Source organism: Eubalaena glacialis, chromosome 7 (assembly GCF_028564815.1).
Source record: "Eubalaena glacialis isolate mEubGla1 chromosome 7, mEubGla1.1.hap2.+ XY, whole genome shotgun sequence".
NCBI classification, from domain to species: domain Eukaryota; kingdom Metazoa; phylum Chordata; class Mammalia; order Artiodactyla; family Balaenidae; genus Eubalaena; species Eubalaena glacialis.
The window spans coordinates 88,573,306-88,598,711 of record NC_083722.1 but is presented as its reverse complement, the minus strand read 5'-3'; the positions used below and the strand labels follow the sequence as shown (position 1 = coordinate 88,598,711).

The window sequence follows — 25,406 nt, the reverse complement described above, 5'->3', positions numbered from 1 at the left end:
TACAGGTCTTTTGTCTCCTTAGGTAGGTTTATTCCTAGGTATTTGATTCTTTTTGTTGCAATGGTAAATGGGAGTGTTTCCTTAATTTCTCTTTCAGATTTTTCATCATCAGAGTATAGGAATGCAAGAGATTTCTGTGCATTAATTTTGTATCCTGCTACTTTACCAAATTCATCGATTAGCTCTAATAGTTTTCTGGTAACATCTTTAGGATTCTCTATGTATAATATCATGTCATCTGCAAACATTGACAGTGTTACTTCTTCTTTTCTGCTTTGGATTCCTTTTCTTTCTTTTTCTTCTCTGAGTGCTGTGGCTAAAACTTCCAAAACTATGTTGAATAATAGTGGTGAGAGTGGACAACCTTGTCTTGTTCCTGATCATAGAGGAAATGGTTTCAGTTTTTCACCATTGAGAACGATGTTGGCTGTGCGTTTGTCATACATGGCCTTTATGATGTTGAGGTAAGTTCCCTCTATGCCTACTTTCTGGAGGGTTTTTATCATAAATGGGTGTTGAATTTTGTCAAAAGCTTTTTCTGCATCTATTGAGATGATCATATGATTTTTCTCCTTCAATTTGTTAATATGGTGTATCACATTGATTGATTCGCATATATTGAAGAATCGTTGCATTCCTGGGACAAACCCCACTTGATCATGTTTTATGATCCTTTTAATGTGCTGTTGGCTTCTGTTTGCTAGGATTTTGTTGAGGGTTTTTGCATGTATGTTCATCAGTGATATTGGCCTGTAGTTTTCTTTCTTTGTGACATCTTTGTCTGGTTTTGGTATCAGGTGATGGTGGCCTCGTAGAGTGAGTTTGGGAGTGTTTCTCCCTCTGCTATATTTTGGAAGACTTGAGAAGGATAGGTGTTAGCTGTTCTCTAAATGTTTGATAGAATTCACCTGTGAAGCCATCTAGTCCTAGGCTTTTGTTTGTTGGAAGATTTTTAATCACAGTCTCAATTTCAGTGCTTCTGATTGGTCTGTTTATATTTTCTTTTTCTTCCTGGTTCAGTCTCAGAAGGTTGTGCTTTTCTAAGAATTTGTCCATTTCTTCCAGGTTGTCCATTTTATTGGCATAGAGTTGCTTGTAGTAATCGCTCATGATCCTTTGTATTTCTGCAGTGTCCGTTGTTCTCCTTTTTCATTTCTAAATCTGTTGATTTGAGTCGTCTCCCTTTTTTTCTTGATGAGTCTGGCTAATGGTTTATCAATTTTGTTTATCTTCTCAAAGAACCAGCTTTTAGTTTTATTGATCTTTGCTATTGTTTCCTTCATTTCTTTTTCATTTATTTGTGATCTGATCTTTATGATTTCTTTCCTTCTGCTAACTTTGGGGTTTTCTTGTTCTTCTTTCTCTAAATGCTTTAGGTGTAAGGTTAGGTTGTTTGTTTGAGATGTTTCTTGTTTCTTGAGGTAGGATTGTATTGCTATAAACTTCCCTCTTAGAACTGCTTTTGCTGCATCCCATAGGTTTTGGGTCATCCTGTTTTCATTGTCATATGTTTCTAAGTATTTTTTGATTTCCTTTTTGATTTCTTCAGTGATCTCTTGGTTATTAAGTAGTGTATTGTTTAGCCTCCAAGTGTTTGTATGTTTTACAGATTTTTTCCTGTAATTGATATCTAGTCTCATAGCGTTGTGGTCGGAAAAGATACTTGATATGATTTCAATTTTCTTAAATTTACCAAGGCTTGATTTGTGACCCAAGATATTACCTATCCTGGAGAATGTTCCACGAACACTTGAGAAGATAATGTATTCTGTTGTTTTTGGATGGAATGTCCTATAAATATCAATTAAGTCCATCTTGTATAATGTGTCATTTAAAGTTTGTGTTTCCTTATTTATTTTCATGTTGGATGATCTTCCATTGGTGAAAGTGGGGTGTTAAAGTCCCCTACTATGATTGTGTGCCTGTCGATTTCCCCTTTTATGGCTGTTAGTATTTGCTTTACGTATTGAGGTGCTCCTATGTTGGGTGCATAAATATTTACAATTGTTATATCTTCTTCTTGGAATGCTCCCTTGATCATTATGTAGTGTCCTTCTTTGTCTCTCATAATAGTCTTTATTTTAAAGTCTATTTTTTCTGACATGAGAATTGCTACTCCAGCTTTCTTGTGATTTCCACTTGCATGGAATATCTTTTTCCATCCCCTCACTTTCAGTCTGTATGTTTCCCTAAGTCTGAAGTGGGTCTCTTGTAGACAGCATATATAGGGGTCTTGTTTTTGTATCCATTCAGCCAGTCTGTGTCTTTCGGTGGGAGCATTTAATCCATTTACATTTAAGGTAATTATCAATATGTATGTTCCTATTCCCATTTTCTTAATTGTTTTGGGTTTGTTATTGTAGTTCTTTTCCTTCTCTTGTGTCTCCTGCCTAGAGAAGTTCTTTAGCATTTGTTGTAAAGCTGGTTTGATGGTGCTGAATTCTCTTAGCTTTTGCTTGTCTCTAAAGGTTTTAATTTCTCCATCGAATCTGCATGAGATCCTTGCTGGGTAGAGTAATCTTGGTTGTAGTTTTATCCCTTTCATCACTTTAAATATGTCCTGCCACTCCCTTCTGGCTTGCAGAGTTTCTGCTGAAAGATCAGCTGTTAACCTTATGGGGATTCCTTTGTATGTTATCTGTTGTTTTTCCCTTCCTGCTTTTAATATTTTTTCTTTGTATTTAATTTTTGATAGTTTGATTAATATGTGTCTTGGCGTGTTTCTCCTTGGATTTATCATGTATGGGACTCTCTGCGCTTCCTGGACTTGATTAACTCTTTCCTTTCCCATATTAGGGAAGTTTTCAACTATAATCTCTTCAAATATTTTCTCAGTCCCTTTCTTTTTCTCTTTTTCTTCTGGGACCCTTATAATTCGAATGTTGGTGCGTTTAATATCCCAGAGGTCTCTGAGATTCTCCTCAGTTCTTTTCATTCTTTTTTCTTTATTCTGCTCTGCAGTAGTTATTTCCACTATTTGATCTTCCAGGTCACTTATCCATTCTTCTGCCTCAGCTATTCTTCTATAGGTTCCTTCTAGAGAATTTTTAATTTCATTTATTGTGTTGTTCATCATTGTTTGTTTGCTCTTTAGTTCTTCTAGGTCCTTGTTAAACGTTTCTTGTATTTTCTCCATTCTATTTCCAGGATTTTGGATCATCTTTACTATCATTACTCTGAATTCTTTTTCAGGTAGACTGCCTGTTTCCTCTTCATTTGTTTGGTCTGGTGGGTTTTTACCTTGCTCCTTCATGTGCTGTGTGTTTCTCTGTCTTCTCATTTTGCTTAACTTACTGTGTTTGGGGTCTCCTTTTCGCAGGCTGCAGGTTCATAGTTCCCATTGTTTTTGTTGTCTGCCCCCAGTGGCTAACGTTGGTTCAGTGGGTTGTGTAGGCTTCCTGGTGGAGGGGACTGGTGCCTGTGTTCTGGAGGATGAGGCTGGATCTTGTCTTTCTGGTCTGCAGGACCACGTCCGGTGGTGTGTTTTGGGGTGTCTGTGACCTTATTATGATTTTAGGCAGCCTCTCTGCTAATGGTGGGATTGTGTTCCTATCTTGCTAGTTGTTTGGCATAGGGTGTCCAGCACTGTAGCTTGCTGGTCGCTGAGTGGAGCTGGGTCTTAGCGTTGAGATGGAGATCTCTGGTAGAGCTTTCTCTGTTTAATATTACATGGAGCCGGGAGGTCTCTGGTGGACCAATGTTCTGAACTCGGCTCTCCCACCTCAGAGGCACAGACCTCACACCTGGCCAGAGCACCAAGACCCTGTCAGCCACACGGCCAGGTACGTGGGGAGTTTCTTGCCTTTTGGGAAGTCTGAGGTCTTCTGCCAGTGTTCAGTAGATGTTCTGTAGGAGTTGTTCCACATGTAGATGTATTTCTGATGTATTTATGAGGAGGAAGGTGATCTCCACGTCTCACTCCTCCACCATCTTGAAGGTCCTCCCCTACTCTTTGGTATTTAGAAAAATTTGAAACCCATATGGCTAGTGAAAAAACAGCATAATGTCAGTGACCTGCTATTAACATCTTGCCACGCCCATTTCATCTCTCTCTATTTATACATATTTCCACTTTGCCGTATTACCTGGGTGATGGGGCAATTTGTGAGCCTAGTTTATTCTTCTGTAAAATAGGATTGGAAACAGAACCAACCTCATTGGGTTGGAGTGAGGATTGTGAAGTTGTTACTTAGCACTGTGGCTGGTGTGTCAGAAGTGCTCCATCAGTGTTCACTGTCAACACTTGAGTCCAGCAGGTTGCCCGAGCACAGTTCTGTTAGATCCTAATGTCTTTTAAAGTATTTAGTGTCTTGTTGAAGGACACACACACATCTTCAGATTCCATTCAAGGTTCTGAGTGTAGAGATATCTGACTTCAGCTTTTGGTGAGGTCATGCAGCTGTTTGTTGGTTAGGGTAGGCATAAGCTCACATCAGCTATGTAATGTTGCCAGCAGGGGAACATTGTCTTTCTTCTTTCTTTTCGTAAGTATTTTATTTTTTTTCAGAACAGGTGTTATTCTACTGCACTGGTTCAACTGGAATAAATATAAGAATCAGAAAACGCTGGAAATAATGAGAAAAATAGAGATGATGGAATTTAAACCTTGCTTTTCTTTCCATGCTTAATTCTAGTTTCTTCTCACTGTGGGATAAAATTTGTTATCAAAAGATTGACCAGGAAAAAAAGAACAGAGAAGGCAGGCGGGAAATAATAATGCAACAGATATCCTGAAGCACTGCCAAAATGTTTCATGCTTGTCCCTGTGGGGAGTTAAATGTAATAGTAGTTTCTAGAGCTTCATCAGTGTACGTAAATCTGTCCCACAGACTCTATTTCACATGACAGACTTGCCGCACATTTTTCTTTTCTTTTTTTTTTTTAAGTTATGCAGAAACAAGACCGAAAGAACAACAGTCTTTGTACCACTAGCGGAAGGGATTCAATCTCTGCAGGTCTGATGAGGTACCACCTGCCTGGAGTCATGATGTGTGCTGTGCCTCTTATTATAAGATGTTATTACTAGTCCAGTAGTGGGGTGGCAGCATCTCTTGAGGTTTGCAAGAGATGAGAGAAATAGGAAACTATGCTTATCCTCAGAGCCTAGCTCCCTACATTTTGTTAAGGGACTTTGCTGGGCTTAGACCGTTGGTTTGAAAACTTTAGCATGTGTTAGAATCACCTGGAAGGCTTGTTAAACCATAGATTGCTAAACCTGAGCTTCAGAGGTTCTAATTCAGTAAGTCTTGGAGTCCAGTAATTTGCGTTTCAACAAGCTTCTGGGTACTGCTACTTAGGCTTATCTTGGAGACAATGAATACCCTCTACTAAGAATTACACAAGGAGAATTGCTCATCTAGAGATGCAGGACCAACATCTGGACCAGGAGTTAGTCAACTATGGCGCTTGGGCCAAATCTGCTGCCCGTGTTTGTAAATAAAGTTTTATTAGAAAACAACCTTGTTTACGTATAATCTATGGCTACTTTCATACTACAAAGGCAGAGTTGACTAGTTGGAGAGAGTCCATATATGCTCCCGAAGCCGGAAAATATGTGCTATCTGGCTGTTGGCCCTTTACAGAAAATTTTTGCTGACTCCTGACCTAGACCAATGCTTGCATGTCATTTGGGGGAAGGGACTTGCAAGTAATTCTGTAACTAACTCGCACACTGAGTGTTCCTAACTTGTGTGTGTTTTAGACACAAGGGTTCTTTTGTTTGTTTTTATTTGTTTACTTAAATACATATGATAATGGAATTCATTCATTATTTCTCAACAAGCCATTCTCCAAATTAATTTTCTCATCAGAAGCAACAGTTTCTCAGAATGAAAAGAAACTTAGTTTTACCATCCATGCTTCCTCTCTAATACAGGGGTGGCATCTCTTTGAATTATTGGTGGAAACTTTTTTAAAATCACATAATTAAAAGGAGAAAATCATTCTCATTTGAACACTGTAATTGTCAAATAAGTGATATTATATTTCCTTCAGAAATTGCTGTGTGGAATGCAATTTGTCAATATGTATCAAGAATGTTTAAAAATAATGTTCATACTCATTGCTTTATTTATTCTGCTTTCAGGAAGTTTCAGCAAATATTCATATTCAAGGTTTTCCATTACAGCATTGTTTATAATCGTTTTTTTTTAAAGGAAAGACATCTAAATATCTATTAATATAAAGCTAATAATATTACGGTGAATCCACACTGCTATTTTGGAGCCATTTAAAATGAAGCTGGATGAAGGGAAGCTGATACAATCTTTTTGGAGGGGATTTTCTGTCAAGAGCCTTAAACATTTTTATGCCTTTTGTCCCAATATTTTCACTCTAAGAATCATGAGAAAGTAATCAGAAATAATGGTAGGTTTTGTATAAGGAGGATAAACACAGTGGAAACAATTCATATGCTTAATAATTAGTAAGGATTACATAGGTTGTGATACACTGATAAGCTAAAATACTATGTAACTATTAAAAGTATATTTTGAGCACTAATAGTATATTGGAAAGGCTTATGAATTACTTGTTAGAACATTTGGATATAAATCACATACATTGCATGATCCTACACATCTCATGTTAAATAGGGATCTCATGGAACTCTGAATTCCACTCAGACCTGTTCATGACCAGTTAAGCTCAGACATTTAAATCATTTTGTATTTTTGGCCGTGCCGCGTGGCATGTGGGACCCTATCTCCCCAACCAGGGATTGAACCCGCACCCCCTGCAGTGGAAGCGGGGAGTCCTAACCACTGGACCGCCAGGGAAGTTCCTAGAAGTCATTTTTGACCTCCTGCCTTGCATTTGGTATCTTCCTCTATCACACTGATGAACACTATCAGTTTTAGCTTTAAATTACATTGCCTCTGTCACCTCCTGCCCCTCTTCCCGGCCATTTCTTTAATCCAGGCCCCTTTAGGTCTTGTTGGGTCAGCTTCACTGATTTCATCCCATAACCTGCCTGTACGCTTGACCCACTGCACAACTGCGAGAGTCCTCTCAAATTTAGACCAGACCTTCCCACCTCCCTGACTAAAATCCCTTGAGTGGGATTCCTACTGAGCTTAGAATAAAATACAGACTTTTTCTCATGGCCTGCGAGGTACAGGATTATCTGGTCCCTGCTTCTCTTTGTAACCTCAGTCTGAGCCTACCCCTTGTCCAAGCATTGTGCTGTTTCTCTAACATGTTAACCTCTTCTCTGCTTCTGAAACTTTTGCACATGCTGTCCTTCTGCGTAGAATGCTTCCCGCCACACTTGGCAAAGCAAACCAGCTTCTTGTTTTCCTTCTCATCTGTACAATTACCTCTGCCCAGAGGCCAGCACTGTTCATCCTTCCCAACACAGGCGTGTCAGTCCCTACTCAGAAACTCAGTGTTGTCACGCTGTGTCTTCAGGGCCCACAGAGTATCAGGCTGAAGGCACTTAAGAAAGATTTGTTGAGTGAGGGATTGAATGTCCTCCAATGTCTAAGCGTATTATAAGTGTATATGTATGTATACATGTGTATACATACCTAGGACATATAGTACTGTTAATGGTGATGCAAATTAACAGGTGATTTTTAACTTTCTTTGTTGTACTTTTGTGTTTTTCAAATCTTGTAATTAATCTGTCTTATTTCTTTATTGTGGTAAAATCTACATAACATAAAATGTATCATTTTAGCCATTTTTAAGTGTACAAGTCTGTGGCATTAAGTACGTTCACATTGTTGTGCAACCATCACCACCATCCATTTCCAGAATTTTTCTTTTCATCTTTCCCAGCTAAACTCTGTACCCATAAACACTAACTCCGCAGTAATTTATCTTATTTTTACAATAAGAAAAATGTTAGGAAAAATGTGTTAGAAACAAATAGCAAACATATTTTTCAGACAAAGCTCATTTAAATATATGTCAGATTGTAAGTTTGAGTGACTATAAAACTAGTAAATTTGTACTTCACTTTATAATTTTGTATTAAAAAAAACCCTATCCTTTATAAATCCAAACTGCTGAACTGACAGTTTTTGTTTTTTTTTTTGCTGTAAGAGCTCCACTGCAGTATAAACCATTTGTGTTGCCTTAACAAATATACCTTTTCTGCAATATAGTCATTCCTTGAAAAAGCAGGGTGCTAAAGCAGAGAGTCATCTGGCGGTGTGATTAGCTTTATATCCTGATGCATGTTTTTTCTTTAGCCTTGAATATTTGAAATGTATTAAAGTCTAAATTCTAGTTGTAATGAAACACTATTCTTTGACTTTCTAGATGTTCTGGAGCTCATATGACACAAAGAGAGTTGTATTTTGTCTTCTCAGTCAGAAATGAATGAATGAAGAGAACTCAGAAATGTTCTCTCTGGAAACCTAATTTCTTCTTTTTTTTAAATTGAAGTATAGTTGATTTACAATGTTGTGTTAGTTTCAGGTGTACAGCAAAGTAATTCATATATATATATATACACACACACACACATATACACATATACATATAGATGTATATATATATTCTTTTCAGATTCTTTTCCATTATAGTTTATTACACGATACTGAATATAGTTCTTTGTGCTATACAGTAGGTCCTTGTTTATCTGTTTTATTTATAGTGGTGTGTATCTGTTAATCCCCAACTCCTAATTTATTATCCCCCCTTTCCCTTTGGTAACCATAAGTTTGTTTTCTATGTCTGTGAGCCTATTTCTGTTTTGTAAATAAGTTCATTTGTATCATTTTTTTTAGATTCCACATATAAGAGATATCATATAATATTTGTCTTTCTCTGTCTGACTTCACTTAGTATGATAATCTCTAGGTCCATCCATTTTGCTGCAAATGGCATTATTTCGTTCTCTCTCTCTCTCTATATATATATACACACACACACATATATATACATATATATATACACACACACATATATCTTCTTTATCCATTGATCTGTCGATGGACATTTAGGTTGCTTCCATGTCTTGGCTATTGTAAATAGTGCTGCTATGAGTATCGGGGTGCATGTATCTTTTCAAATTAGAGTTTTTATCTTCTCCAGATATATGCCCAGGAGTGGGATTGCTGGATCATATGGTAGCTTCATTTTTAGTTTTTTAAGGATCCTCCATACTGTTCTCCATAGTGCCTGCACCAATTGACATTCCCACCAACAATGTAGGAGGGTTCGCTTTTCTCCACACCCTCTCCAGCATTTATTATTTGTAGACTCTCTGATGATGGCTAGTCTGATTGTTGTAAGGTGATACCTCATTGTAGTTTTGATTTGCATTTCTCTAATAATTAGGATGTTGAGCATCTTTTCTCGTGCCTGTTGGCCGTCTGTGTGTCTTCTTTGGAAAAATATCTCTTTAGGTCTTCTGTCCATTTTTTGATTGGGTTGTTTTTTTTTTTTGTTATTGGGCTGTATGAGCTGTTTATATATTTTGGAAATGAATCCCTAATTGGTTGCATCATTTGCAGATATTTTCTCCCATTCCGTAGGTAGTTTTGTTTATGTGGAAACCTTATTTCTTGACCATGAAGACTATTTCTACTGACTAGCATTCTCCCTTAGGATCTTTATTCTAGGAGATAGAGATCAGAGCAAACAGAGTCCCGTCATAATCCATCACCTTAAAAATGATGCTTCAGGTTGAGTTGGCAGAAAACTATAGCATGGGAGAGGAAAAGTTGGAGAAACAGCACAACTCAGTTATTTTTAGGGGATTGTTTCATGTTTAAATAATGACAAGCAAAAGTTTGTAACATAAATAATTGATCGAGGAATCATATCCAGAATATGTAAAGAGCATCTTACCAAGAATAACAAGACAGGGGCTTCCCTGGTTGCACAGTTGTTGAGAGTCTGCCTGCCAATGCAGGGGACACGGGTTCGAGCCCTGGTCTGGGAGGATCCCACATGCCGCGGAGCAGCTGGGCCCGTGAGCCACAATTACTGAGCCTGCGCGTCTGGAGGCTGTGCTCCGCAACAAGAGAGGCCGCGATAGTGAGAGGCCCGCGCACCGCGATGAAGGGTGGCCCCCACTTGCCGCAACTAGAGAAAGCCCTCGCACAGAAACAAAGACCCAACACAGCCATAAATAAAAAAATAAATAATTTAAAAAAAAAAGAATAATAAGACAACCCATTAGGAAAATGCGCAAAGAATATGAACAGGCAAGTTATAGGAGAGAAAACATTAAAAAAAATGATAGAATGTTCAATTTCACTAGTAATCAGTAGTTGTAAATTAGTATAACATCAATATATAATTTTATCTTTATGAGATTAGGAAGATTTTTAAAAGGTGGACAGTGCAGAAAAGAATTAATGATTGCTAGTTTTAAGGCTGACTTACCAAGCTGGCTCTTGGCTGGGATCTGGCTACTTGGATTTCAGGAGGGTTCCTTCCATTCCCAGAACTAATAGCAGCTCACTGTGCTCTAACTGTTCATGCAAAAGATATGCTTTATGCTTTCCTTCTGAGAGTCTGCAGCTTGGTTTCATGCCAGGCAGAGGCTGTCTACATGGCCAGTTCCTAATAAAAACTGGGGGCCTGTATGTATAATGAGCTGCCTTGAGTGTCTAACGGGTACATTTCACACATTGCCCTGGGAATTAGAGTGACTCCACTGGGGAGGGGACCCTTGGAAGCTTGCACCTGATTTCCTTTGGACTTCGTTCCCCCTTGAGCCTTTTCCCTTTACTGATATTGCTTTGTACCCTTTTGCTGTAATAAACTATAGCTTTGAGTACAATTATATACTGAGTCCTGTGAATCCTCCTAGCGAATCTTCAGATCTGGGAGTGGTCTCAGGACCCCTGATACACTAATAATAGCAATATATTGGCCTAAGTGTGGAGAAATGGGGTCTCCAAGACTTTTAGTAGAAAAATAAGCTGGCACTACCATTTTGGAGAATTTAGCGATACCTAGGTAAGTTGAAGATGGCTATGTCTATTTCCAGGTTTAGATAGTTTAGAGGAAAAGAAGACTCACACGTTTGTTTTAAAAAAAGCATTATAATGACACTTACTGCAGCCTTGTTGTATTGTCAACAACATTGGAAATAACCTAATTCTCTCTGAAGGAGAAATAAAATTGCTATGTGTTTTTTAAATGGAATATTATACAACATTTAAAATAATTCAAAATTACATTGATTGACATAGTTAAATTTCTGTAGACTAATGTGAATCAAAAAGACAGAGCTATATTGTTGTAAATTTAAAAGCCACAGAATTCCAGGTATATACATATGAAAATATGAAATAATGGCTAATCCAGGACAGGGTCTAAGCCCCCCTTTTCCTATTTAAATGATAAAATTGTCTTAAAATAAGCTCCGAACCCTTTTCTTGGAAAAAATTCCACACATTACTGATCTGTGTTCTCTTTTCCATTTGCAAAGCAAATCTTGAATTTCATAGTGAGTGAAGATGCTACGACAAACTCTTTCTCTAGCAATTTATTACTTCATTGGCTCACTGCCCTTGACAATTAGGAGAAGATTTATAGACATGTCCCCTTAATAATTGACAATTAATTGAAGATTAGATGCCAAAAAGTACAGTATTTTTAATGTAATGAGAAGGTTGAGGCTTTTCGCTTCCAAATGTCACGGAACACAGAGTAAATGTTAAGCGGCAGCATAGTTAACCCTGCCCTTTTGCACATCCGCAGTGAAGAGGAGTTTTAGTTTGATGATCATAAACTTTAGCTAGTGTGGCTAGTTTGAATGTAAAGCTCAAGTGTAAACAAAGAGTGCCTGTGTCTTAAGAATGCTTCCAATCTATGTGCCCCTGGTTCACCTTTATAGGTACTGAATATGATCAGTAAGGATCTATGTGGGATAAAGAGATACTGTATCCTGAGTCTTCTTTGGAATTTTGTGTCTCACTCATAAGGACCTATATGGGATAAAAAGATACTGAATCCTGAGATTTGGGAATTGCTTTTGACTTAGGCGGCAGTACATTTGGATCCCATAACATCTTCACTACCCACAGCTCAAATGATAACTGTTAGTGTGTTTTTATTGTCTAGAACTCGGGTCTCCTAAGGGGAATATATATCCTAGGTTCTAGGCAATGGAGATTTTGCTGGTAAATACTTTTGTCCTTGTGGTCAAATTCAAGAGTGCCTTAGACCTAGAAGTAGAGTTGGCAGGTGTGACTATCACATATCAGTGATTCACCAGTTGGTTTTATTTTCTGAACTAGAATTCCAGCACAGTGCCAGGAATATATTAAACATGCACTAAATGTTAACCCGTTTACACGTGTCCAGACAATTTTAGCGCAAGTAGAGTTTTATTCCCTTCCAGAAACTCTAGAAGTATCCTTTAATCCAAATTTCCCTGTGCCTGTATTTTGTTTCTGGCCATGTAAGTCAATAGGTTTTATGTTTATCTGCATTTTTAAAAAGAGTAACCGTCCATCTTTGGACTGACCTCAGCTCTTTCTCCACTGCCTCAGCTGTTGTCCACTCTAGGGGTAATCTCCATCTTTAAATAAGTGCTTTCTCTCTGCTAAGCAGTGTCTGAATCTCATTTAATCCTCACAACAGGCTTGTAGCAGAGCTACTGTTACATCAGAGCTCTGTTTTTACACATGAGAAAAGTGAGGTTCAGAGATTAAGCAAGGCACTTGGGTTCACCAGCTAATAAATAGTAGAACCAGGATTTACACGTGGGCCTGTCTGTTTTAACCACCAAGATTTACTCCACTCTTCTTTCAGTTTGTTTCTCTAATGGGAAGTTGAAAACTAAGCATTTACAACAGTGCCTACCACAGAGTCATTCAATAATAATGTATAGTTTAAACTTTTGAAATTGATTTTATGAAGTGTAATTTACATACTATAAAATGCACACATTTATATATACAGTTCCGTTAGTTTTTTTTTTTTTTCCAACTCTCTTGAAAGTTTTTGAACATCATAGAAAAACTATGTACCAGGATATATGCTGTTACTAAAAAAACAACAAAATAGAATAAATCAAATATAACTGATACACATGCTACTACTGGCTTCCACAAGCTGAGAAAGGAGTTAGCTACTTGGCAAAAGAAATAGTCCTTGCTAGACTCCTAGAATACATACTTCAAAATCCATTATTATTGTCAATTTATAAATTGGCTAAAGTTGATTTTCCAGATGAAACAAAGTTGGAATTTGCTTGCAGTCACATTTCACAGGCTTAGTGAATTTTATAGCCATTTATGTATCACTAAATGCACATGTTCAATAATGCACTGGAATACCATCATTAAGAACCCCAAATGTAGATGCTCATTGAACGCTTTTGAGTGTTCTGGAGAAAGAAGAATGACATTTTGAATATGGAGTCATTTGAGGCTGTCACTATTTTATATTTCTTTACTTCAAAAGAATTTGGAGTATCTTAAATATGTTTTCTTGTAGCTATAAGATTCACAGCGGGTTTCTTTAAACCCAGCAACTGGAAAACAAGTGTAGGTAATCACATATATATAATCTCATATATCCCATCATCTTTACATAATTCTATTGATTGAAAGCAAGTCATAGGTGCTTCCCACAGTCAGTGAGAGGGGATAACACAGTCATTAAACTCCTGGCCATGAGGAACATATGTGCCACCTTAATGTCTGTGCATTAACAGTTACAGTTCCATAAGTTTTGATAAATGTATAACCCTGTGTTATTACTACCACAATTGATATTTACTGTATTGGAATCACCCAGCCACCCAAGTTTCCTTGTGATTCCTCCTTTCAAAGAAGTTTTTTCTTGAAATCACTGTTGACTCTCAGGAAGTTGTAAAAAAATAGTTCAGACTTCCTGTGTACCCTTCACCCTGTTTCTTCCAGTGGTAACATTCTTACATAACTACAGTACAGTTGCAAAGCCAGGAAACTGACATAGATACACTCCATAGATCTTATTCCCTTGTGTGTCAGTCTCTGCCTACCCTCAGCCCCGGGTAACTGCTGGACTGCTTTCTGTCACTATAGTTTAGCCTGTTCTGAAGCTTTATATATAAATGGAATCATACAGTATGTTCTCTTTTGTGTCTAGCTTCTTTTGCTCAGCATTATGTGTTTGAGATTCATCAGTATTACTGTATGTGTTAGTGGTTTGTTATTTTCAACTTTTGTGCTGCGTCCTATTTGAATATAGTACAGTTTGCTTATCCATTCACCTGTTGATGGATGTTTGGGTTGTTTCCAATTTGGGGCTATTATATAATGAATAAAGTTGCTGTGATGATTCATCTGTAAGTTGTGCGCACGCATGCGCGTCTGAGTGCGTGTACTTGTTTTCATTTCTCTTGCATAAACAATAGTGGAATTGTTGGGTCATTTGGTTAGTGAAGGTTTAACTTTATAAGATACTGTCAAATTGTTTTCCCAAGGGAATGAAACATTGTATACACCCACTAGCAGTATAAAAAGAGTTCCTGTTGTTTCACAGTCTTGCTCAGGCTTGATTTTGATTTTGCCATTCTGGCAGGTAGGTGCTGGGACCTCGTTGTGGTGTTAATTTGCCCTTTTCTGATAAGTAGTGAAATTGAATATCTTTTCATGTGCTTAACGGACAATCATATATATATATATTTTATGAACTGTCTATTCAAACCTTGTGCCCATTTTAAGGAGGTGTGGGAAGTGGGGTGTGTGTGTGTCTTCTTCATTTAATAAATATTTGATGACTAATTAAATGTTTATTGAACGACCTGAGATTGACCTATGAATTTTCGTTTTGGCCAGTTGAAGCCTTACATGTACTACAACTCAAAAGAGTCAAATTGGGTTTCATTAGTCTATTCTAAAATGGTCAGCTAAAGCAGGGAATCTGGTTTTGAACATGATACTAAACTAAAGATCAGTAGTTTCCTCCCCTACATAGGTCACAGCATCTTCTGAACCATCACTGTCATCCTCATGACTTGCTCTTTTTGACCATGGGAAAATTATCATCTGAAGATGTGAATTTTGTGGTTCACATGGATACTGCCTTGCTGCATTGTTTCTCTAATGCTAGAAATGCTCTTACCTAATTTTTATCTTGTCAAAAAATGGAAGGACAATCTTAGCCTTGTTATTTTTAGCTGTCACTGAAGCAGTTTTCTCCATTAAGGATGAATGTTAGCGAGGTTGATCTATAAGCCTTCTGCTGATCCTGACGACTATAATTTGTGTTTATAATTTAAAAAAAAAACAGTTTGGTTACCGTCTCCTTTCTATGATACATTTTTGTAACAATATAATTTTTTTTAGCTTTTGTTTTGCTCTGTTAACTGTAGAGAATTAAAAAGAAATAAACACATAGACCAGCCCAGGTAATTACTGCTTAAACAACAACAAAATTTGAAAAAATTATGTGTTTAGTGTTTATAAATCAACACAGAGAAGTAACATCTATATATCTGTATCTGTCTATGTGATGAAGAATGATGTCTCCTCCTTTATTTCCCAAACTCAAGTCCTTCTCCCTAAAGGAAACGATTGTTAAAACTTTCTGATGATTCCTTCCATTAATACATGGTCTCTCCTTTTCTTTATTCTTCTCACACAAAAGTGGTCAGATAGTAGGTACAATTCCACATATTTTCCTGCAGTACCAGCACATGAAGATCTAGCTTTCGCAGAGTAGTTATTATGTGGATGAACTGTGCTTTAATTAGTTGATCCCTGGTGGTGGTTTCCAGGTTTTTGGTGTTTATTTTTATTTATTTGCTGTTATAAAAATGCTGCAATAAACAATACTGGAGATTTGGGATGACTTTTGCAAATATACCCATAGGGTAAATTTATTCCAATTGGATCCCTGGTCAAAGAACATTTTGTAATTTGTCAGCTATTGCTAGATTGTCCTCTTTAAGGTTTCAGCCATCCACTCCATCTAATAGTGTCTGCAAGTGTCTACGACACATATTTTAAATGTAATAGCCTCATTTCAGTTCCTTGTTATTTGAGCCTCCTAGTGTTATGTGAACTGGGACCTCCAAATTAATGCTGTATCAATGCTGTTTTATCTTTATTACATTCTTGCTTGCTTTTTCCCCTGCAGAGGAAAACCTAAAGTAAATCTTCTTGATGACTGAGGGTGGCGGACTAGAATGGCTTTGCGTGGCTTTCCCTCACACAGCTCTCAGGCTGCTCAGTCTCTAGGCAGCCCGATGGTTGATGCATTCTGTTTTATATATTTCCTGTAGGAGGAAAGCTGAACAAGGACCTGCGACATTTTCTCAATCAGCGGTTCCAGAAAGGGTCGCCTGATCATGAGCTCCAGCAGACCATAAGAGATAACCTTTACCGCCATGCTGTGCCTTGTAAGTAGCCAGTTTGGGGCGTCTTACTGCTGGGTGGGTGTGTGAAAAGTTGAGGGGAGAAATAAGAGCTCAACAGCTGGTTCTGGGACACTTGGCAGTTTGCTCACGTAGTGACTCCGTAAGTCCAGGGAGTCATGATTGACAATGGGACATACAGTACCGCGCCAGGTAAATTACTCGGTTTTCAAGTTCTGGCTTGAGAATGCTGGGCAAATTATTTATCCTTTGTAAGGTCCAGTTTTCACAACAGTGAAAAGGACATCTCACTCCTACTAACGTCACGGAACTGTTAGGAAGTCAAAGTCAGATGCTCATCAATGCATTTGTGTACAGTATGGGTGTGGTGTAAGCCTCATAAATGTTAACCATGATTGTCATTAATGGGGTGGACCAGGCCAGAGGTCTTCATACTGACCTCTGAGGAGATCCATGGGACTCTAATAGCCTCTCAGCAAAGGGAATGCCTCAGTGGACTCTCTCTTCCTCCCCACCTTTATCAGATTCATCAATCATGATTTCACATAGGATTCTCTTTGAAGAAATGGTTTCCACAGATTAAAAAACCCAAAGCCCCAGACCCATTAGATCAGACCAAATCTGAGAAAGCAAGACATAAGACGTAGGGACTATGAAATCAGGGATTTTGTGGCACGGAAGGAAGAAAGGGAAGAAGGAAGGGAGGAGGGAATCAGCCTATGGGGTAGATGAACTGGCACCTCAGTGGTCATGAGGTATTGCCATGCTCTACCAAACTACATTGCTGTACAGCTCATTATGAGGTGGGAATTCGGGGAAGACATACAGTTTCTTGCTTTCTTTCAAGAGAAGAAGAAAGAATGATTCTGATTTTATTGCTTGGGAGTTTTCTTTTCTCCTCTCTATTACCCAGTCCTTCAAATTTTGACAGAATTTTAGAAATATTTTTTTTTAATCAGCAAAAACAAGGAGGAATAATTTGAAGTTCAAGGTACCCTGCTTATGGCTGTGATTTGTTTGCTATGAATGACTTTCTTTAAAAAAATAATATTTTGCTAGTGATGTCCTAGAGTGCTAATGTTTCCTCCTACTACCGCAAAATAATGAACAGGACTGATTTCAGGCATACCATGGATCTGCAAGGACTTAGAATGGAAGTCTAGATGGGGAACTTTAGTGATCAGATTTTAGAACAGCCCTGCCTTCCACTTCACTTATTAATAAAACTGAGGCTCCAAGAGGAAAAGAGGTTGACTACAGGTAACTTGGGGCAGTGCCCCAAGGTTGCTTCTTTCTGCTGAGTGGCAGAGCTGCATTTGACAGAGAAAACATGATAATGTGTTAATGTGAATCTCTGGCCCTCAGTTCTTTTAATTTTGCATCATTAGAATTGAAAACTATAATTCTAATAATATCCTAATAATAATTCCGTACACTTGGATTAGTAATAATAATTGCTAATGTCAATCTCATGAATGAGGCAGGGATTATCTATCTATTTTTTTATAGAAATAAAGAAAGAAACCAAGACACGAAGATAAGCCAATAAAAACAAGGCTAAAAAACAAGACCTGATCAGGGCCTCAGGTCATTGCCTCATCTCTGATATACTGTCCAGTTTTACTCTTAGAATATTCCTTTGAGGTTTTTAATACCCATTTTACAGGTGAGGAAACAGAGACACAGGATGACCAAGTAACTGTTAAATCACAGATCCAGGGCTTTGGAACTCTTAAGCCATCCAGGGCTATTTTTGTAGCTCGACCATAGCTGCCTCTGAAGTTCTAGTACAGCAGATTGGATGCAGTTTTGCAGAATTCAGTAATTGCAGAATCATGATTGTTCTCTGTGTAATTTTTCCCCTACTCAGATTCCAATTTAAGAAATGGGGAATGAAGCAAATGAGCACACCATTTCTTGACGCATCTGTGGTGTTACTATGGTTACATTTTGGCAAGCTTTTCCATTTATTTTTGCCACTGATTTATTGGACCTGACTGTGAGCTAAATGGCTTGATTTTAAGCTTACCACTATGTAGGAATTGGGGCAAAAATGACCTCAGCCTTTTAAAACAGTGGAAAATCATGTTTTGTCTTTGCTTGTATAATGCCGTTGGTATTGATGTTTCATTTCTATGAAACCAGTAAATCAGGAACTGAGAATGAGGAAAGGGTCTTCCTACTAAAGAGAAAACAAGTAACATTTCATTTTATATTTCCTGCATAAAACAGGAAGGAAATTCAGGAAGAGGTCTGTTTCTGAGTCTGGCACAGTGTGTGTGTCTTTGAACATGAGTAGACCAGGGGTGACTTGGGATTCAGTTATGGGCTTGGATAACTGGGGCCACATTTGTGTTTATTTTGATTCTTTGGCCCATGTGACTGGTAGAACAGAATCTGTACCAAGCTGTTGTGCTCGTGGATTAGGAAGCCCTTGATTGGAGCATGGATCCTCCCAGTAATACTGTAACTGTGCCGCAGGGAAATGAGCTCCTGTAATCTGTATTTTCCAGAACTTCCTGCTGCCAATAGTTCAGTGACTTCAGTCTTTTGAGAAGGGATGATCTCATGAACAGGTGCTTGCGAGCTGGGGTACACTTCCTGTACATTTTAGGAGGCTCACATGTCATTCGAAATTAACAAATAAAACCTGTTTGTTCTCAAGTTTGTTTTAGTGTCATCATAGTGCAGTAGAGCCTTCTGGGCACCATGATGGATTTTGCCGTTCAGGATTCCATTTTATCCTAATTCTTTGGCAAAGACAATGCAGGTAATACCATCCCTCTTTTACAGGGAAGAAAGTGAAGTAACAGATGTAACTTCCTCAAAATCTTACCAGTTCTAAATGCCACATTACTCACTTCTCAATACAGTGCTATTTTTTTAAATTGGCTTTATTGAGCTATAATTCATATATCACACAATTCACCACTCAAAGTGTTCATCCAATGCTATATTTGCTATAGTTATTATTATTCTCCACTCCTCTTTTATTTTGCTTTGATTCAAAAACTTTGATTATTCCCATGGTATGAAAAATGTCAGCGTAGTTAAAATTTAATTATATTGTCATTGAAAATCACCACCCCCAAAAATTTATGGCAAAAAATAAGAATAAAAAGAACTAGATGCAGAATGCGTCAGCCCTGGTGTGAAATCTGAGGGCTGTTCTGTAGCTGGCTGGCCTGGTGTGAGTCATGTAACCTCTCCGAGTCTTTTTTTACTCTTCAGTAAAATGGAACCAGAAATACCACCTCCAGCATTGTCTCACCAAGTCCTGACAGCAGCCCTAAGAGATGGGTCCATTGGAGGAAACAGAGGCTCAGAGAAGTATATAGCTTGCCTAGACTCACACAGCAAACAGCATGGTTAGGGTTTAATCAGTTCTCTCTCTAACTCCTTACTGGGTATAATCGACAGTAACGTGATAAGATCAGTATACTATGGGCTATTGAGAGTGAAAGAAAAAAGAAAAAAAAATTCTCATTGCTGAATTTTTAGTTTTAGCTGTTCAAAATCATGGGGTTTTATGTCTTGGAGGTGGGGGCTAGTTAAGGCACCATATCTTACAAATAAATATCTTCTCTGTGATTTTCACATATTTCACTGGTGTGTACAATAGAATTTTAATAACTGCCTAATGATTATTCAGCTTTTAAAAAAATCACTACAGGATTGTCTTGGGATATCTCAGTTTATCTTATTTTTCATTAGATCTTTTTTGGTATACACATGAAAAACCACCTTAAGAGAAATGGATTTGAAATGCATGAAAACGTCATCGGTGTTGCTCACTTCTCTCATTTCTCAGAATCATCTGGATACTATTCCTGTCTCCCGCCCCCTCAAATTCTGATTATATTCCCAACCCACTCCCCCTCAATTCTTTAGTCATACAAACTTCGTCCATTGCTCAAATACACCTGGTATCTTCTTGTAACTGGGTATAAATTATTACCTCTTATCTCTCCATCTTTCCATCTAACCAGTTCATAGCCTTCTTGTAAGCTTTAGCCTAGAGGCCACTTCCTCCAGGAAGGCCTCCATAGATTGGCCTATTGCCTTCCTCACTGCTCCCACAGCGCCCCCTCTGATCCCCTTCCACCTCATACACGCCTGCTGCGTGTCTGTCTGTCCTGTTAGAATCTAACTTTTCTGAGGTCAGGGACTGGATCTACCTCAGTGACTAGTCCACACCTAGCTTAGTGCCTAGACCATGGGATAAATATCTGTTGAATGAATGATCAGATGAAGAAATGGATAAAGACACTTTTTGTTTTTCTTGTTTTATTGTTTTTTCTTGTTACATAACATTTGGGAGAAACAGCAGAGCTGCTCTTGCCATAAAGCTCTCAGAATAAAGGGCAGCTCAGAGGCTTGAGCTCTGAAATGGCTGATGAGGACCACACTGATTACTTGGCTGGGAATCCCAACCCAGAGGAAAAAAATCAAGGCAGTGAGCTTGGAACTAGAGTGCCCATTCACAGCTCCTCCTAATTACAGTCTAGATATCGCTGTGCCTCCTGCACTGATAGCGGTCCTGCTTTTATGACTTCTTGTCCTAGCTGATGTGACAACATCTGAGATTCTTGCTTTGGAACGGCTGCTTTGCCCATGAAGATAAATGCATTACCTGACAGGGCTTTTCATTTACTCTACTGCTGCTGTCAAAACGAGATGCAGCTCATCCAGGAGTCCTGGGGCTCCGGAATACTGAACCAAACCCCTCCTGTTCCTTCTCCCTTCTCTGGGCTCAACAGCGATGGAACGCATCTTTCTTTTCAAGCAGAGGTCATCTGAAAGAGGAAAGGATAAGTCAGTTTTGTTCTGTACGTTAACACGTTGTTGATCAATGCTCTCCCTAATACCGAGACCATTATAATCTGTGGAAGAGACACTGATCATTGACTTAAAGGAGTTTACAAAGGGATTAAACGTGTTTGATCTCCAAGACCATTTAAATCTGATGCAGTAAACATGGGTGATCCTGGTCTTTATCTGTAGAAGTGTGATATTCTAATGGGCATGTTAGCGTTTGCTAACCAACAGTTGGCATTGTTTATTATTTTTGAATGTGACTGTGATGTCAGGACCATAAATTACCTTTGGTATTATTTGAATGTGTTAGTTTCTCTTAACCATAGCTATTTCCAGTACTGCTTGCCTAGAACCAACTCATTCTACAATTAGAGCTGATGATATGAACTAAACCAGTATATCAGCAAGAGGCCAGGATAAAGAACTGGGTGTTGGAACATTGCTTCTTTCGTAGAATGTGCATCTCTGTGTTCAGGTTGTGTTTGACCTGAGTGGAAGGCTTCAGGTTGTCATACATGAAGTAGACAGTTCTGTAAGCATCCCCAGGACTGATCAGATGAAAGTCACTGGAAACTTTCTCCCTGTGGCTATTGCCCTTGTCCTCTTAGCAGAGTTAAGTGCAGTCTAATATTAAAGAATCACTTTAGTCTTTACCAAGCCTAGCCTTGTTGCAGAACTCTGACTAGTAACAATAATAACAGCTGTCCAGGTTTTGGACTCCTACTGTGTACCAGGTACCCTGCCATGATGCTTGTACATAGGTCATCTCTCACTCTGGCCTCATGGAGGCCACACAGACTATTAAAGATCTAAACTCAAACTCACTGGACTCTTAAACCCTCCCCCTTTTCTATTCAATCGCAAATGTTTGTTGCCCATAATAAGAGTGTATGTCCTCATCCTTTCTCCATCAGTTCTCAACTCTTTCTCTCCCCTTCCCTTTTACCCATCAGTACTGTATTTTCCCATGTGCCCCTAGCCAGTCTGTGGTCTGGAGACTCCTCTTACCCACCCTTACTGCCTACACCTGACCTTCCCTTCCTTCTCCATCAAGTCTTAGTTCTTCTACGTTGGTTTCCCATTGGCTGTCCTCTAAGATGCCGAGAACTAGAATAAAGAAGTGAATGGTTCATATTATGGTATAGGGTTCTCTATCCTACATAATACATATATTTTAACAGATAACTTTAAATGTGGCGCTGCTAGAACGACCCTGTGAGATGGGATGTTCTGGCAACAAGGCAGATTCATAGGTAGGGATGAATTCTTATGGTTTTGACTTGGTTTTGTACTTTTTCTAGTGCTTAACACAGTATAGTATACATAGAAAACATTTTAAACACAAGATTGTCTATGTCAAAGGGCTTTCCCCCTCTGCTTGCTGTTTCACTTCGCAGGCTAGTTTCCTGTTCCACCAAGTATAAGCTGAGAAAGTAACGCAATAGTCTAGGCAAGGAGTTTTGTGCCAAATTAAAAAATAATGGGAGCACTTCCGTGGTGGCGCAGTGGTTAAGAATCCACCTGCAATGCAGGGGACACAGGTTCGATCTCTGGTGTGGAAGATCCCACATGCTGTGGAGCAACTAAGTTGTGTGCCACAACTACTGAGCCCACGTGCCACAGCTCCTGAAGCCCGCGCGCCTAGAGCCCGTGCTCCGCAGCAAGAGAAGCCACCGCAGTGAGAAGCCCATGCACCGCAAGGAAGAGTAGCCCCCGCTCGCCACAACTAGAGAAAGCCTGTGCGCAGCAACAAAGACCCAATGCAGCCAAAAAAAAAACCCAACACCAAATGAGGCTAAATATAATAAAATATATTTAAATTCTTAAAAAAAATAATGGGATTAGAAAAAAAACCTTTTTGTTTAGATGTGATCTGGAGTTAGAGTTTGGGCTCAGATAACTATTAACAAATTTTCATCCACTTGAATGTCTGCTGGGGCATGGAAAGATCACGAGGGAAGCAGGACGATCCTTTGTTATTCTGATAACAACCATCTGATAAATGCCAGGAGCACACCACTTCTCATTTCTGTAGTGCCCCTTAGGGAACGTTGAAACCATTAGTGTGGAATCTATTCTTACTTCTCACCAAGGGAGAAGAGAGTTATCCCATCAGTGAGTTCCTGAGAAGGACTTGGACATTCCTGATTTGAACATTTTCTCTTCTCCTTGGGGCTAGATCATCAGATGTGCTGGGCTTTCTGGTATGGCAGACTGGAGCGGCTGGCAGGCTCTACCCCTTACCAGCGTTGTTGACTTGGGTTTTCTGGGACTCTGTTGTCTCATTACCTGTATTGGTGTTTCTGAGGTACCTAAGCCCCCAGCAGTGATCATGGCACTTCATAGGTCCTCTATTTAAAGGTCCTCTATGTATATGCTTTTTGTTTTGTTTTGTTTTCGGCTGCGCCGCACAGCTTGCGGGATCTCAATTCCCTGACGGGGGATTGAACCCATGCCCTCTGCAGTGAAAGCGCTGAGTCCTAACCGTTGGACCGCCAGGGAATTTCCAAACATCCTCTATGTAGACCAGTCTTCTTTTTTCTGTACCCCCTTTCCCTCCCCTTTCTAACATGACTCCTCAAGTCCAGCATTCTCCCTTTTTTCTTTCAAGTTCTCTTTAGACTTTGGGCCTTATGTACATGATTCTCCTTTTTATGACTTTTATGATTTATATAATTCTTTTGGGAGGGGGCAAGCTAAATTAAAAAAATGATTTTCCAACATTTCTTGAGTAACAGCCCAACACTAGATGCTAGGTGAGAACATAGTGAAGATTAATAATTGGCTCATTTAGCCAATAATAGGCATGCTTGAAATAGCACATTCTCCGCATATTCCAAGCATCAGCTGATCCCCCAATGTTCTTTTTTCTTTGTATTTCTTATTATATGTTGTTAACCCTAATTGCCATTGTATATTTGCTGAGTGGATGGAGTCATATTGGAAAAAAAAAAAAGGAAAGAAAAACTATGAACTTAAAAGCTCATTACAGTGGACTTGATTTATATGTGTCTGCTAATACACTCACATAAACATGGTTTGGCTGGTGTTCTTTATTCTAAGGTTCTCAGGGGTGTAGAACGAGGCAAAGCCATAGGAGTTTAGATTTAAGTTTAATTAGAGTTGATGTAATTTATAATCTTCTTATGAAAATATGTTAGACCAGCCTTATTGCTTAATAACATCTGTCGTTAATCGAGTGCTTACTATATGTACCAGGTACCGTGCTCAGTGATTTACAAGTTTTGTCTCTTTTAGCCTTCACCAGACTCTGAGAGGCATAATGTTATCATCCCTGTATTAGGAGCGTGGCAGTTGAGGTGTGAGGAGCTTATAGGCGGGTTGTTCAAGGTGAGCCGTTTAATAATGATGGAACCCAGATTCAAACCCAGCTCTTGCCTACCCCAAGAGTCCGTGCTCTTGGTTCATATCTCTGGGTTCAGTCAGCTTAAAGACCATTTTTTAAATTACTGTATTGAATTTGAAAAAGAGTCTTCTCTTAATAACATATGGATTAGTCCTTGGCTGGGTGTAGGATACTAATATATCTATTTGACAGCCATGTTAATTCGTTAAATTGCTTTATAGTTTTAGCTGACATTTTTCGTCAAGATGTGTTGCAATTATAAAGCAATTTCCACAGCAATTTATGTAGGGACAGGGAGGTTTCATAGTATCCTTACCATCTATTATTTATTTTAAGAAAAGTTTTTAATTCTAGTAATTTTAGATTTAGTAAGAATTATTTAAGTCAAGAGAATGAAATGCAATACATTTTTAAAGAAATCTTGTGTCAAATGTGTTTAATAAAACTACGTACAAATAAAATGTCTGGCTTCTCTAATGGATAATGTGCATTTATGCTGAGATCCAAGTAAGAACACTTCACCAGTTATGCTCTGATGGGCTTACCTAAACTCCATATGAAATGAGTTACCCAAAATGATTACCTTAAATTTAAACAACAAGAAAATGTCAGTTGTGTTAGTTCAACCATAATATGAATAAAGTAGATTTATTAACCACTCAATGACATTTTTTCGTCTTGCATTGAAATGAACTGATTATACATCTCTATTTTGAGGAAATACACTCTAATGTATTTAGGGATAAAGGGCCATGGTGAATGCAACTTACTCTCAAATGGCTATAAAACATTAAAAATGGTTAAAAATTTGTACTATTCTTATTCTTGCAACTTTCTGTAAATTTGAAATTATTTCCAAGTAAAGTGTTTTAAAAGTAAACCCATACCAAAAATTTTTTTAAAAAGCAACCAGTATAGTTTTGGGAAAGGGGGATTTTATGT

At 38.4% G+C, this 25,406-nt stretch overlaps 1 protein-coding gene across 8 annotated transcripts in view; it reads left to right on the top strand.

Annotated features, from left to right (window-relative positions):
- The window catches only part of MAGI1 (membrane associated guanylate kinase, WW and PDZ domain containing 1), a 616,101-nt gene that overhangs the window by 344,313 nt on the left and 246,382 nt on the right, over positions 1-25,406 (top strand). For all 8 annotated transcript variants that reach the window (XM_061197121.1, XM_061197117.1, XM_061197115.1 and 5 more), the window contains exon 2: positions 16,187-16,303. In XM_061197121.1, the coding sequence (XP_061053104.1) occupies positions 16,187-16,303 (117 nt within the window). The remainder of the gene's footprint in view (positions 1-16,186; positions 16,304-25,406) is intronic.